Source organism: Mercenaria mercenaria, chromosome 7, assembly GCF_021730395.1.
Source record: "Mercenaria mercenaria strain notata chromosome 7, MADL_Memer_1, whole genome shotgun sequence".
Classification (NCBI taxonomy): Eukaryota; Metazoa; Mollusca; class Bivalvia; order Venerida; family Veneridae; genus Mercenaria; species Mercenaria mercenaria.
Window position 1 is genome coordinate 25,182,006 of NC_069367.1, and position 16,415 is coordinate 25,198,420.

General features: G+C 34.2%; 1 protein-coding gene across 5 annotated transcripts in view; it reads right to left on the reverse strand.

The window, feature by feature from the left end:
• LOC123554677 (dynein axonemal heavy chain 2-like) overlaps positions 1 to 16,415 on the reverse strand; it is an 87,492-nt gene that overhangs the window by 56,418 nt on the left and 14,659 nt on the right. For 3 of the 5 annotated variants that reach the window (XM_053547817.1, XM_053547818.1, XM_053547819.1), the window contains exons 17-38: positions 15,226 to 15,396; positions 14,469 to 14,597; positions 13,767 to 13,978; positions 12,992 to 13,192; positions 12,107 to 12,353; positions 11,430 to 11,678; positions 10,745 to 10,906; positions 9,294 to 9,416; positions 8,566 to 8,703; positions 8,223 to 8,299; positions 7,696 to 7,876; positions 7,317 to 7,455; positions 6,520 to 6,737; positions 5,757 to 5,777; positions 4,959 to 5,183; positions 4,656 to 4,766; positions 3,951 to 4,139; positions 3,508 to 3,676; positions 3,051 to 3,175; positions 2,502 to 2,682; positions 1,273 to 1,400; positions 458 to 610 (exon numbers count right to left, since the gene is read on the reverse strand). In XM_053547817.1, coding sequence (XP_053403792.1) covers positions 458 to 610; positions 1,273 to 1,400; positions 2,502 to 2,682; positions 3,051 to 3,175; positions 3,508 to 3,676; positions 3,951 to 4,139; positions 4,656 to 4,766; positions 4,959 to 5,183; positions 5,757 to 5,777; positions 6,520 to 6,737; positions 7,317 to 7,455; positions 7,696 to 7,876; positions 8,223 to 8,299; positions 8,566 to 8,703; positions 9,294 to 9,416; positions 10,745 to 10,906; positions 11,430 to 11,678; positions 12,107 to 12,353; positions 12,992 to 13,192; positions 13,767 to 13,978; positions 14,469 to 14,597; positions 15,226 to 15,396 — 3,549 coding nt within the window. The remainder of the gene's footprint in view (positions 1 to 457; positions 611 to 1,272; positions 1,401 to 2,501; positions 2,683 to 3,050; positions 3,176 to 3,507; positions 3,677 to 3,950; positions 4,140 to 4,655; positions 4,767 to 4,958; positions 5,184 to 5,756; positions 5,778 to 6,519; positions 6,738 to 7,316; positions 7,456 to 7,695; positions 7,877 to 8,222; positions 8,300 to 8,565; positions 8,704 to 9,293; positions 9,417 to 10,744; positions 10,907 to 11,429; positions 11,679 to 12,106; positions 12,354 to 12,991; positions 13,193 to 13,766; positions 13,979 to 14,468; positions 14,598 to 15,225; positions 15,397 to 16,415) is intronic. The other 2 variants (XM_053547821.1, XM_053547820.1) reach the window with 1 other exon arrangement.

Here is a 16,415-nt window from a genome sequence, read left to right on the forward strand (position 1 = left end):
TTATGGTCAGGCTGTATATGATTTTGATAAAGAAGTAAAAAAAATGGTAATAATATACAAAAGAAAATCGAAGCGTACAAATGTAAGAAAACTGGATGAATTTAATTCAGTTTTTACAGGCTGACTGTCATCTGGTTATTTCATCAGCAATATGCATCTATATCTGACAAATCACATTTAAAATGTTCAATAACTGATAAATTTAAACAAGCAACAAACACAAGGCATCTTATCTTCTTATTTTCTCTATATTTAACTATGAATACAGTAATTACAATAATATATTTATGAATTTTTATGATTTTCTACAGTATTTTGGCAGCCATCTTGGATTTCATACACTCAAATTTTCCTATACAGATCAGAAGCAGGTTTCACATGAACCTGAAAAGTTATGTCAGTGCAGAGAAGGGTAAAGTGAGAATTCTGGGATAGGATATGACTATATAATACATACCTCTTCATCTGACATGTTTGGGTTGGATCTCTTCTTTCTACCAGCATATCTCAATACAGACACAAGAGCACGGAGACCGAAGTCATAGTGATCTTGTTTCGACAGTTGCTGAGTGGCCAGGGTGTACAAGGTAAACACCTTCTTTGCCAAGATCTGAAACAGAAAGTAGAACCTACTGACAAGTTCATAAAATAGTACTGTTTAACATTAAAAATTTGCCTATATTTCATTTTGCAATCTTACTGCATAAATTCGGGACTTGGAAATGTTCGCAAAGTTCCCGACTTTATGGAATTTGTGAAAAAAATATCAGCCAGTGTAAATTTCTACATTTACAAGGATAAGTGATTATAGTCAAGTTATGACAAACAAACTTAGCTTAGGCAGTTCAGATTTTGGCGATTCGTAAAATATTTCAGCTAATGAAATGTCTGGAATCAATAATTGTTGGTTTTTTAATCTGATATAGGAACTTTTTGACCCACAAATAATCCACTGAATTGCAGCATAAAGTCTCTTTTTGATGATTTTTTTTTTCATTGAAATTTTAGTTTACTGTATACTGTAAAATTGTTTGATCAAAAATAACTAGAAAACTGGAATCATGAACAAATGGAATACATACAGAACAAAATTTGTCAAACTTAGTGAAATAAATCCTTATGAACAAAGTTCTGTTTAAATGCACATATTTTGCCAAAATTTTAGAAGCAGGTAATTTTCCATCTTAAGTGAATATTCTGCTTTTGTTTTGAGGAAGAAATATTCGAGAATTGAAAAAATAAACAAAACTGACTACTAATTTACCAACATACCTTTGTGTTACCGAAACCTTCACCGAACAGAATGATTTCAGAAATGAGATTAGAGTCGGGCACAACCATAGCAATAGGTCGGAACATGGACTTCAAGTTATCTGGCAACTCTGTTCTTCCAGCATAACCTGTTAACATATATAAACGTAACAACTGTTAAAAGTCCATAGCAGACTTGTTATCTAGTTTAGAAGAAACATTTACTTAAAATCCATACTCTGATAAATTCTAATTTGAATTATCATGATGACAGGGTACTAGTTTTGGCCTTAATGAATAAATGGGTGAGATCAATTATCTTCTGTTACTTTTATTTATCATCAATTATGAATTGACGATAAAGCAAGTGTACAATGCGGTTGCTTAGCTCTCTTATATGATTATTCAATTCAACGACATAGTTACATGTGATGTAAAGTACAACATGAAACCATCAACATCTTTGTGAAAGACAATCATGAATAAGAAAATGTGAAACACCCCCACTGTGTGTATTTTGTCTGTGCCATTTTTTTTCACGTAAGTGTAAAACTGTTGACAATACCTGTACAACATTAACAACATACTATATATATGTGGTGGTCGCACTGTTATCAAACATATAAAAAAAAGATTATCATTATGCTATAATACAGTTGAAACTTTTTAAAGCAATAAATTTGAAAAAAAAAATGTACTCTAAAGTACATAAATTTTGTAAGAATTAACCTAATTTCTTAACTTAAAAAAATTAAGCAGAAAACAGCACCAAAGTAGAAGGCCTTTAGGTAAAATTACAAAGTAAAATGCATGTGTTAACAAAAACTAGAGCTATCACTAAATTTCATCAATGCTCTGCAATACTGCTGTGTCAGAAATAAGGTTTCTTAACTTTGCAATGCCTTAAATGACCCCAAAATCTACACCTATATTTCATTGTGACCATTTGCATAAGTTTACCTTGGATCCCTTTAAACATGAGAAGTTATTTTGTGCCATAAATTTTTTACAATGGACTTGCTGATTTCACAACTGTAAAATGACTCATATATACCCTTAAACAGTGTTTAGCTGGTAAATAACTACCTTAAAATCCTGGCACTTGCATATAAATAAATCTTTCCACTGTATGTATATCAAATTTACTAAAAACAATTATTTTACATAGGTCAACCTTAAAAATTTATGTTTTTTTAATTTACTGAAATGAGGATTCTAAGTTAAGTTAATATTTAGTTATCTCCCCTCACCTGGATTCATAGTGATAAAGATACCACATGACCACACAAGCATGATTTCTCTCCCTTCAAACACAAATCTCTCGGAACCAGCTGCCAGTGCACTCAGAATGGACAGAATCTGCTGGGCTACCACAGACAACACCTCAATGTTGATTCTGTTGAATTCATCAAAACATCCCCAGGCTCCAGTCTAAAAAATAAAGCTTGTATTTCATATACCAGTACTATATTCTTACAGATATAGCATGTGAAATATAGTCTCAACCTGTTAATGTTTACTGAAAAATAATTTTCCATAAAGGAATTACAGTTTTCAAAAAGAAACTTTATTTATCTATTTTGTCCCTATTACACAAAGGTTCTCAATTACAAAATATGTAATAAAGTACATGAAACATAAGTTAGACAAAGATATTAACAAAAATTGTACTTTGACAGTAATGACATCCGTCAAATATTAAAAGTGTTTGTAAATCTAAATAATGGCCATTTTTTTGGTGTATATATCACTTATACTATGAAATGTTAAGAGGTGTATAATATATATTCAAATCATACCTGAGCAAGACCTGAGAACATTCTGCCCATGGATTTATAATCGAGACCCTCAGAACAGTTCACCACAATGACGTACATGCCAAGACCTTTACCCAGATCCTTTACTGTCTCAGTCTTGCCAGTTCCTGAAACACAAAGTGATCAATTGCTTGTACTTCAGCTTTTACACATGTTAAGATCACTATAGGTCCCAAGACGATAAGCAAAATGATCAAGTTATCCAGGCTTTCAAGCAATCCAAACATAAAAAATGTAAAAATTGCCAGGAACCACACAATCTGCTTGACCTGGTACTTGAGCCCTTGATACTCAGGCTAGTGGCATTTCATAGTATTTGTTGTTCAAAATTAATTTAGAAAACACTTTTTTTAAACAAGTCAGAAGACAAAGACAAGACTTCCAATGTGAAATTGACCGACTAAGCTGTTAAACAGAATATGATCGGAAAAATATTTACCTGCAGGTCCTTTAGGACTGCCACCTCTGTGAAGATGTAAGGCTGTGGTGAGTGTCATGTAACATCTATCAGTGAGAGGGGTGATGACGAGACGTCCAGAGTTACCCAGATACTCATACCCATACTGGAACTGTGTGTTTGTCTGCTTCACTACACAGTCATCTATGTCCTAAAAATGTACAATGTCCTAATAATTATCACTGCCATATACAAAAGTTGGTAGTAAAAATGAACCATTATTTTGCCTCATACAAATAATTAATTTCTGACTGCTAAACGTTTTACGTGAAAAATCTTCTGTTTGTTGTGTACGATGTAATTATGTGTTATTTGGATTTAGTTTAAAGCGTATTACAAGCTCTAACTTGAATAGAAAGTACAACACTAGCTTGAATGGGAAGTACAACAACATTTAATTTAAATTCTACAGTTAAAAAGCATACCTTCTCCCAATAGAACCTGAGCTGACTGAGCCACTCAAATGCATACTGATCAGAACAGCCACTCTTGATTAATTTGTCAATAATGTCTCTGGCGTGAACCTCAATGGTTACCAAGGCAACAATTTTGAGACGTTGAATTTTGGTCAAGTTGCCACGGATTGCCTCAGAGAACTTGTTCAACATGGATATCTGTAAGTTTTAAAGTAATAACATTTACAATCTATATGTTTTACATGTTATCTAAACTCAGTTACAGAAGTTGTGTAGAAACATACAAGCAAGTGTAAACAAAAAATTTATTTTTATTATGAGTCAATATGTTTTGAGTATAAAGGCAAAAATTATCCCTGCTTGTCAGAATAAAGATTTTTTAAAGTTAGAACAAAACTTTCTATGTTTTCAAAATATTTTACAAAAGACATTACAGTGAAACCTCTGCAGAGTGAACACCAGTGGGAAGACTAGAATGTGTTGTAAGAACTGATTTTGTTGCAACTTGGGGCCCTGTCTTATAAGCATCCTTATAGGCAAGTATATATGGTAATTTATTTCTCTGGAGGATTTTATTTATTTAGAATATTGTCTAATGAGAAAAAATATATGCCTTTGTGCTGATGTGTATGTTCCTTTGTGGTGTTGTTAACAAAAATTATCTTGTATCTGTTGGTTAAGAAAATGAAAAAAAAATAGGTTTAAGTTAGATACCTGTTTTTTCTTCATAGTTTTCAGGGCTCTCTTATCTCCTCTTTCCTTGGTGGTAGCGAGAGCTCGTGTAACATCTTGTGTCCATTGTATCTGACTGGCTGTGATACACAGCTACAACAAAAATATCATACAATATGTAACAACATAATCCATTTTGTCTTCCCAGTATATAATGGTGGTCTAGACATGATATTCAAAACTGCTGTCATCAATTCCATATTCTTTTTAAGTGTTTAAAATGGTACAATTTAAGTGAGTTTCAAAAGTATTCTGATAGTTTTATGTCTGGTATAATATCAATACCTGACCAGGCCATTCCTTTATCCATTTATCCCTCTTGGTCAAGCTTTTCTTGAGAGCATTTCTACATTCTGGCAGGCGTTTCTTGAGTGTGAATCTCATGTTTTTCTCCACATCACACAACCAGGCCTCAACGGGTCCATCCAATAACACAACCTTGATAAATTCCACATATTCTCCCTCTGTGGATGACATTCCAGCGGCCTCCCATTTCATATTCATGCCTTGCTGTAAACAGAATTTGAAAAGTGATTTTAGAAGAGTAGCAGTATATGACAGTGACTGTTTAAGTCTGCGAACAGAAAATGATTTCAAGCATTAAGCTGTAATATACTTGACCAATTAAATTTTGTCAATTCTTACAAAAGAATGCTTTAAATACTTACACTCTTAAATATTAAATGTGATTTATTACGAACTGACTGTTTCAAATCACTTTTATTAAAATTGCCAGTTTAGAGAAGACTTATCACATTTACATATATACTTGATCTAACAAAAGGATAACATAATATTATGCAGTTTTTGCAAAGACATTTTTTTCAAGATCAAAAATATGTTTATCTTATGCATGAAGAAGGAGTTTTTTCTTTACACATTTGAAAAATAATTCGAAAGATTTTTTTTCAAATTTTGCCTTTTTTTTTTTTTTTTTTTTTTTTTTGGCTTCTAGGCTGCAATTTCTCTTCTTTCTCTAACTCCTCATTCATGCATAAAATCAGCTCAAACAAAACTGAATATTCTTAAAAAATAACTTTCAAAATTGAAGTAACATTAATTCTGCAATTTACAAAAATTTACCAATGTAGTTTCTGGTCTAGTCTGAAATGTTAGATACCTTAATTACATTTTAGTTACAGGGTTCTCGCTAGTGGACGATTTGAGCTAAAAAGTTATGTTTGAGTTGCAGATTTTGTTTAGATCTAACATCAAAGAGAAATCAGGTCACCAGATTTTAAAAACAAATCAATGGTCTTTATCCGTGCAGCAAACAAGAAAATTAGCCATTGTTCATATCACTCAGTGTCTCCCATTTCACAAGCTTGCTTGCAGAGGGGTGTTTTAAGGGTCTTTTTTTAATTTGCATTTAAATGGTAGGAATAATAAATATGATGCAAGTAAAGTCCCATTTATCCCTATATCAGCTTGTGGGAGAAATTACTTTTCCCAAAAAAATTGAAACTAGCTAGTACCCTGATCTATTGTCAGATAGGTTAAAAGGCACACTAGCACAATTATGTCATACTGTGATTTTCTAGCTGATGGCAGACGTCAGAACCGCAGGTGCCACATTGTGCATTATTTCAGGAACAGGAAGGCACATGGAAAGAACCGCTATAACATTTACTCACTAGAAGCACATCCATTCAAAATAACTTTAGTATGATATCTTTCATCAAGTTCAGCTTTAATTTTAAGGTACATCAAAATCTCAATTACATGTATAATAACCTCAAATAATTTTCTCCTAAAACAACCAGAGATATTTGTGAAAATAATTTGACACTACCTTTTTTGCAAAAAAAGTATTTCTATCAGTCTGTCATATCAAAGTTAAACTAACCTTGGCCATCTTCAAAGTTTTGATGTTGTCGAAGCACTTCTTCAAGTGCGGCTGCACTGCCTCTGGGTTCTTTGACTGTCCGAGAATCTCGAGCAAGTCGTCGTTGGACAGGAAGTAGAATCGTGGGAAGATCTGTCTCTTTGTCTCGAGATACATGTCCAAGGATTTCTGAATCTCCTCAAGTTTCAAGTTCATGCTGTTTAACTGTTCAAGCATACCTGCAACAACAATGACATTGATCAACTTTTACTATAATAAATATCTATTTTTGGATTTTTAATTATGTTTGTTCATTTGATTTGGACACTGTTTTTAACAGTATTTCAGCTACATAACAGTGGTTCTATTAATTCAACCAAGTGTTTATCATTTCCATACCAGTGCAGGGTTATTCACAAGTAAATAACAATTTCTTCATATGAGTCAGGGATGAAGACATACAAATTTAGAGAAACTATTTGCGTTTGTAAGAAATATATTTTGGTTTAATAATTCTTTCTGCATTATCATGTAACAATGCTGAACTGACTTTATAAATATTTTAGAAGTTTTACCAGTACTAAATATTTCATAAAAATAAATTTTAACTTCCTCACAAGACAAAGAGGTGGTGAATGAAAGCCTTCAATGACTTTGGTCAAATCTTATACAGTAAAACAATGCCAGCTTGGGGTTGCAAGGAGAGCATGAAATGCTTGAGTAATCATGGGTTTCAAGCAGTTAAAAAATAGAAACTTTTAGGAAAACAGCCAATTACACATCTATGCTCCTAGTACACAAAAAGAAGAAATTCATACCTTCATGATGTGTTCCTCTAAGAGCGTTTCTATCCTTGTTCAGCCGTGTCATTATCACCTTCCACTTGGCATTGACATCATCAAATTCTGCCGACTCACGAGGAAGCTGTTTACGGATATCTTCACCAAGGAAAATGTTCTGAAAGAAATTTTCAAAACTGATAGCACATCTACAGATGAAAGCTATCTCACAAAATAAAATGCAAATAATATACACATTTATGAGCAATAAAGAAATAAGGCAGTCATAGCTTAAGCAGTTTTTCACACTACTTTTTATTCAGATTAACAATATAATGTATCCGCCAAATGAAATATCCACCAAATTAAATACGTATAACAGCAGTGCTAACCCCCATCTTTTAAGAACTTTACTTACCTCTAGGTACATCCACTGTCTCTGTACAGTCAGCAACATCTCAACCACTTCCAGAATATGTGACAAAGTACGTTCCCATTTGTCAACTTCCTGTTCGAATGCCTTCACAAATCTTGAAGCTTTCATGGTAGACAGCTGTACCTGGTTGTCTTCAAGTGCCAGGAACACCTCATCTGTACTCCTGCAAACACAATGAAACTTGTATATTGTGTAATCATGGCTTATGAGAATTTATATTTAGAAAAATGCAAGTGTTCTGCAATGAAGATTGTTAGACATTACTGTGCAAAACGAATGCATATTTTCTCAAGGTAAAACTTACAATCTTTTCATGACGTTTACAATTTTACTCTTATAGATCATACATACTTTTTCTAGGCTCAGTAAAACTGAAAATACATTTTGTACTATCATACATGAGCTTTTAAATGCAATGAAATATATCAAATGATATCAAAAACACGGTATGAAATTTAGATATCAATATCATAACAAACTGGGATTTGAACTACGGGACATAAACACACCTGACTTTGAAGCAGCCCTTGTATGGGGCAATGTCCATTTCTGTGACATTCCATGTCTGGCTGATAGCATCCAATGCCTGGAGAAAAAATAGTAGTCTTTAGGAATGTGGCACTTACATGTAGATTATAAATTATTTGAGCAAAAAGTCTACCTTGGAATGCATTTTCTAGATTTAAGAAATATTAATCTTATTTGTCTGAAAAAGAACACTAAGTCTTGCATAATTTATAAATATTCATAAATATAATTTTGAGGAAATTTAAAATCCTTAACACAAAAACTAAAAACATTTAGGTGTCATATAAAAGTAAATGTAAAGCATTTTTTCTGGAAAAATCTAACCTGTTCAATGGCCAATTCTTTAGTAGCTGCACCAGATACTTCATTGATAGATTCAGCATACTGATCAAAGCCGTATTCTATAATCTTCTCCAGGGTGAAATCTTCTGCCTCGTGGTTAAACTGTCTCTGCATCTTTGTCTGTAAAACAGTGAAATAAAATGTCTCAGTAATCACTGGTCCATAGTCTGTGCTGTTTGACTAGTCTATATTCAATACATGTTTACTGAGCTATGCAAACTAATTCACATTACAAAATGCTTACTGAATGCCTTTCCAGTCAACAGTCAGAACTATTTACTCGTAGTCCACAGAACAACAGTTCTGACTACTGACTACCAAGCCATTCATTTAGAGTGCATTGCAGCAGTTTTGTAAATAACCACCAGAAAACAGATTCACATTATGATTCTTACTTTAAATGCACTCAAAGCAAAACAACAGGATAAACTTTGTAGCTGTATGTTTATACAAATAAAAGTATTCAAGATTAGTAATTAAATTTTTTTTAGCAATTAAACTTTTTGATTACAACACTAATTCAATGGTGCTAGAATTTTATTTTAGTAAAACTCTTGTGTCTCAATTTCATTATTATTATAGTGAAAGGAGTATTTAATAGGACCATTCAGTAACAATAAATGCCATACAAAAAGCCTTCGATTGTAGTTATAAGCTGCTTTTCCTTGCAATGTTAGTTTCAACCACACTCAATCTAAAACTAAATGTACCTGAATTTTCTCCCAATGTCTTGCTCTCATGGCTTTGTTCTTCATGTCCTGGATCAATGGCATGGTTCTCTTGAACTGGTCAACACGGTTCTTACTGGTGTCCACAACCTCCCAGTTCTTGTCCTGTATCATTTATGAAACTCAATTACATTTTGTATATTTTGCTTTGCAAGACTTAGTTTAAACTATGTATATATTTTTCTTTGACACAGAAAAGTGACACCAAACCATTATATTGAGATGAGTTTTTTTACTTGTCCACTGTTATGTTTTGGTACACAAAAAGTGAAACTTCATAATGTGGTGAAATATCTTTAAACAGCTAAACAGGCAGTGTCCTCAAAAGTAAAGTAGCATTTTGTTTTAACAATTCTTAGAACAATTTCTCAAGGCTACCTTAGAAAATAATCAAAACTGCAAATAATTCAGAAAAAAGGGGGAAAATTATAACGGACTTTTTATCATATTTTCTCCTTTAAAAGATCATTTATATTAATAATTTTTGATAACTCTGCATTTTTTCCAGAACTCTTAATTTGTTCACTCTTCTGCAAAGTGTAAAACATAGGCGTCTTTTCGTTAAAAAATTTCAGTCTGGAGGGTGCTTTCTTTATATGAACTCTCCATTTTGCACACTTAACAGTGATCAAAAAGTGTGACATTTAATAATTTTTGAGTTACTACAGAATAACAACACATGACAATATGCAGAAAAAAAAAACATTTTGAAAAAGTGACTGATAAAAACCACCTTCACCAGTCTTTGCTTTTCCCACCAACACTTGCAGCTCAGCATTTTAAGCAAAAACCAAAGAACTGTATACAATATCTTTTCTAAGACACTAATATATTATCCTGTATCAACTGCACTAAATGCAAGTTGGGTGCAAATTACTTACATGGTGAACCTAAATGTCAAATTTACACATAAACAGCAAACTTAAAGTGATGCATTTTTACATTCTAATGTCTTCATAAATTATCAAATATTTACTATAAAAATATCAATTTCTTTTCAAGAATTCAAATGTGCATGATACCAGTATCCTTTAAAACAGTATTTTATAAGTCTCTCATATGCTTTTTATGCCCTAAACCAAAAAAATAGTGAATTTTATATCATACCTCTACAGATATCAAAATCAATTATTTTTATTTCAAAAATGTTTTTTTTTTTAAAGCTATATACAGCTGTTTCATTCCAATTCCAGTTAAATCTACTAACCACAAAGATGGAACATCTTAAAGGTCATAACCCTGTACTAGCTAGCTAACATACCTCACTTCATGAACATTTTAAAATTTAAAAACACTATAATCACACCTACGTATTTCACACCTAAAAACAAAAAAACATCTAAATCATGGTTTATTTCTTAGGATATTATAAATCTACTATTCAACCAAAAACATCATCAAACAAATCTACAAATCCTTGACATTTGACATACCTTTAGATCTCTGCTAAACTTGGTCAGTTTCTTGAATATAGTCATACACTGTGTCTCCATTTTATCTGTTGCCAACTCCACAAACTTGCCATCTTTCCAGCTGTCCCACAAACCTTCCCATTCTTTGTTCAGATTCCAGATTGTCTCAATCAACTCCAAGTCCTGGTAATTACAGAAAAGCAGACAGGCTGTCATAGGTTAAAAGGTTCCAGCCTCAAAAAAAAGAGCCCTAAAACCCACTTTTTTAATGGTCCTATCTTTACATTAAAAAAAAACATTTTTACGTTACCTGTCATAAAATGAAATGTGCAAACCAGTATAGTGCTGATTTGTTTTTGTTTTTTAGTTTTATTTTGGTTTCAACACCATTTTCATTGGACACTAATTTTCATGGGTTTTGTTGTTGCTAATTCAATCCACAAAATGGAACTAACAAGAACTGTTCCATGCATTTTATCTTAAAAAGAAAGAAAGAAAAAAAGAATTCCACGAATTCATGTTCTCACAAAACTGTCATTTTTGTTCAAACCATGAAATTTTGTGAACATGGAATTAAATGATTTGGCAGTAATGTATTCCAACTCCAAACTTCTGTCCTCAAGTAAGGTCTAACCACCACTGAAATCAGACTTACAGCTGTTCTTTATTATGTACAATTCTGTTACCTAACATAAAGACACATTACCTTATCCAGAGTGGCAATCTCCTTTGATGGTGGCTGATCTATCTTGAAGATGTTCAGACCACGTCTGATATCTGCCTCTTGTTTCTTCAGTGCCTCCATCTGTGCTCGGATGTTGGAGATATTTTCAAGGGCATCGCCAGTTGAAATTGAACTCATGAATGGACCCTTGGTGGTAAACTCGTCCAACAAATTGTGGACCTGTTTCTTGAACTCCTCTGACTGTCCAAGTAAGTTGCTCTTGAACTTTTCCTGTTAATGACATAAAAATTTTCTTTTGTGAAAAGCAACAACAGTCAAATGGAATTATGAAACCAATTTAAATTATCTGAACACTAATTGGAAATCAAATATAAGAATGATTTGGTGTACTGTAGGGTTTTCTATAACAAGCTAACCAGTCAGTACAAAGTGTATAAACTAGATAATAATACTTACTACCAATGAATAAATAAATGAATATGTTGGTCTACAGTCATTCTGAATCTCAGGTAACGCTTTCATTCCTTGCAGGACCAGTATAATTCTATAAGAATCTGGCACAAGCCACACTGATGTTTGATCCAAATGAAAGAACTTGATCCTAGCATGGACCAACCAAAGGTTAAGTAATAAGGTGGTAAAACATAAAAAAAATATTTTAATCCGATTTTTGTCCGCAGACATTTTCAACAACCTACCTTGTGTTTCTTAAGCATTCCCTCTGCTTCGATCAGTTTCTCCTGGAAGGTGACCCATTCTGTACTGAGATCATTCAACATCTGTTTCACATCATCGGGGATGGTCACCTCGTACTTCTCAAGGATGGCAAACTGATCATGAAGTGGTGGGAACATAGCTTCAGTTGTGGGTAGCCCACTGTTAAGCGTGTCCCAAAGATCCAGACTCTGTCCAAGCTCGTCCAGTGTCTGTGGAGGCTTGCTCACTCTGATTTATTAAAAGAAAATAATGTTTTCAAAACAAGTTTATATCAATCTTGTCTTATTACCATTAGGTTATATATAAAAATAGCATTTGATCTGAACGTATTTAGTGGTATTAAACCATGACAGCTGGGTCTGAATGTATATTGTGGTGTTAAACCATGAAATTCTCATGCAGATAATGTTTTTCTGTAGCAATATATTAATGAGTAAAGTAGGTTTTCAATAGACCTGTAAAGTCTTTAGGATATTTTTCAGTAATGCAACGTCTGAGGTGAAAAGTAAGTGCAAACTTTCAAGCATTTAACCTTTAGCCTGCTGGCGGCAAGTGATTCTGCCTTTGCGACCAGTGCAGACCCAAGATCAGTCTGCAAGATCATAGTCTACATTGTTCGCTATTCAGTCAGTAAATTTTCAGTGAACATCCCTTTGAAAAACAAATGGTATTGCCCAAACTGAATGACGGTTCAGTCCATTTTTAGAAATTTAGCAGGCTAAAGGTTAAACAACGTATTTTTAGCAGCTTCATTCCAATTCCATTAGTTCTCCTCAAGCCGACTGAGAGCCTAATTTTTATCCACATGAATGAAATTCTAAACACTAAATTTTGCACAGAGCAAAGTGACAACATAAAGCTTTTACTTTTCAGCATTATCCTTCAAGAATTCATGGAGCTCCTTCAGCTTGCTGGTAGCAATTTCACTGAGCAGTGTTGTAAATTTGTTCTGCCATTCTGTACAGTGAGACAGTATAGAGTATTTCAGGGGAGAGCAATCTAGTAAGACAAACTGGATATTCAGTATGGTCTCCTGTGTTTGTACATTGTTGGCCACCTCAGTGTATCTGCAATCAAATTAAGAATAATGTTGTTACACAAAATGTAGACACAAACGTTTCCTAACGGAAATAAAATATTAATAGAAATACTAGCATTCAATCCTAAATGTTCAATTTATTTAGTTATTTTGGTGGATTTACTGTCGCACCGGCACAATTATAGGTCATATGGTGACTCCCAGCTTTGATGGTGGAAGAAGACCCCAGGTGCCCCTCCGTGCATTATTTCATCATGAGCGGGCACCTGGGTAGAACCACCGACCTTCTGTAAGCCAGCTGGATGGCTTACTCACATGAATTCTACGCCCCGAGTGAGGCTCAAACCAACATTGATGAGGGGCAAGTGATTTGAAGTCAGCAACCTTAACCCCTCTGCCATTGAGGCCCCCCCACAAAATGTTCAGTCTACAACAGATCATTCAACACTAACAATATACCCTTTTGCACAATCTGTTTTCCCAAGCTCGACCATAGCCCCCTGCTCCCCCCACCCCATCACCAACCCCCCAGTGGGCAGCTTGGCAATACCCCCAAGCGGGCAATACAAAGCAATATTAAAAACATCAAAGGCTTTGCTTACCTAGCAATATCAGCATCAAAAGATGACACTTGTGGATTGAGTCTCTGGTATCTACGGATGAAGGCGTCTTTGTGGATCTCCCAGATTTCTCTGTAGTTGTCCCAGGTACTGAGATAGTTCTGTAAGTTCTGGGCATTACTCTGCATACCAGCACTGATTACTGTCTGAATCTTCTTGGTTTCCTCGTCTCTTGCTATCACTTGATGTACAGGCTGGTTTATAAAATATATAGCAACATTTGAGTTTTATGTAACAATAGTAGAGAACTAGATTCCCAGATTTTTTAACAAGTAACATTTATAACGGAATTTTCTCAAAACTCTGTTTTAATTGGTAATGGAAGTCATGTTCATTGGTAATAATGAACAATGTAGATTCAAAGGTGGAAGCATAGTGTAATGGAGCAATCATATTCCAAAAGAAACCAGTTTGCATCAAATCAGAAACAAGTTTTGTCAGCACTGCATTTTCCAAGAAATTGTCCTGACAGATCAATGAAATGCAAGCAGTCATCTAGAATGACTTCTTAACCATATTATTTTGACTAGAAGACCACTACCAATCAACGACTACGTGTATGTCTCTTGTTTAAGACTGCACTGTATCTGACAAGATAACATGTTCACCTAAATAACAAGAATTTCAAAGTGCTTGTAATTTGACTGGGTTATCTAAAAACTTCTACTACACTAGAATACATACATCTCTTGTTGATTTCTTCTTTGTGAGTACAGTTGGAAGCCTGGGTATATCGGAGATGGAGTTAGTCAAATGTGAGCCAATACTGCCAACTATTGTTGCCAACTGTTTCAAAGTGGGAGCAAACTCAACCTAGAAAGGAAATTCGTTTAATTCATACATCATACAATGTAACAAGCCAGTAGAAACAAATTTTTTCTGTAAAAGGTGTCAGTTTATTATATGAGCCGTGCCATGAGAAAATCAACATAGTGGGTTTGCGGCCAGCATGGATCCAGACCAGCCTGCGCATCCGCGCAGTCTGGTCAGGCTCCATGCTGTTCGCTTTTAAAGCCTATTGGAATTGAAGAAACTGTTAGCGAACAGCATGGATCCTGACCAGACTGCGCGGATGCGCAGGCTGGTCTGGATCCATGCTGGTCGCACAACCACTATGTTGGTTTTCTCATGGCACGGCTCATATGCACAATGTATGAATAAATCTTCTTACATGTTTATGATTGGTCTTAAATTTTGCAAAAATGAGAGCAAAAAAAGGTCTAAGTGCACATAAGTAAAAAGGACCTCTCGCCTTCAGCCCTAAAAATTTTACTTGTAACTAACAGCATGCCTATCATTCTGTTTTTCATACACCTATAGACAATCTTGCCCTTTTCCAAATACTTGTTCAAATTCACACTTTAACAATTTGAAAACTGTGTCCAAACAAGTCCAGTTCATCCTCTAATTTTACAAGTCTACTAGACCTAATTCTTCTTACCTTATCCCCTTCAAGGCAAACTTTGACCCTGAACAATGGATTTGGTGCTGATTTACCATCTCCATTAATGGCTTTAGACAATTCTTGCAATGACCACTTCACATTCAGTCTGAAAGCTTCCTCCACCATCTTATCCATCTTTTCTGTATAACGATGCCAGTGCGATTGTACCTAAATTATTATAAAATATCAAAATGAGGAAACATTTCCACAAAACTTTTTAAGAATAACAAACCTAATAAAGCCAGTGATATGACATTATTGCGAAACCATTAATTTTAATAATATTTTTGTAGATTTCATTGTTGCTTTAATCGAAGTTATTAATTCCAAATGAATAAATAGGATTTCATTCTTTTTTTTTTTTTATTCTTTTCATTCTACCTTCAAAAGGTAAAAATCAATCGATTTAAATCCAAACAACATAGTTTGTTTAAAGCTACAGAATTTTGTGCCCACAAAATTATTAAACCTTTACCTCCTATATGTCTAAAATGTACTGACCCAGCATTCAGTTTGGGCACTACCACTTAATGTTCAAAGGGTGTTCACTGAAATTTTACTGACTTAACAGCAAACCATGCAGACCATGATCAGTCTGTACGGATGTGATGCCAGCAGGCTATACAGTCAAATTTGTGTTAGCGACCACCCGTGAATAGCGGCCACCTGTCGACAACGACCGGTCTCTGGTCCCCCCGTAGAAAAAAGCTCATAAAAAGGCCGTGAATAGCGACCACTTGGCGACCGCGACCAGCGACCGGCCTAATTCATTCCCAACTTCCCAAGGGTCATATTTGCCCCCCAATAACGACCAAACTGGTCCGTTCCAGCATGAAAATATTTGAAATCCGCCAAATTTTCACAACTTTCACATTATGGCAAACAAAATAATTACTGTTTTATTGAAAATTTTCAAGTTTGCACCGGCCGAATTAATACATAGAACATAAAGAAAGCAAGAAGCTGTAAAAATAATTTTTATCAGCATGATAATGGCTAACTGAGAAGTGACCCTTCCCCCCGAATAAAGACCACCTGTGAACAAAGACCACTTTTGCTTGTTCCGAAGAGTGGTCTTTGTTCACAGGTTTGACTGTAGTATTATGTAAACTTGTTAAAATATTAACAAACATCTTCAATAAACCGTTATTCCACAATCTCAGCTCCCAAGATGATTTTGATAAAGA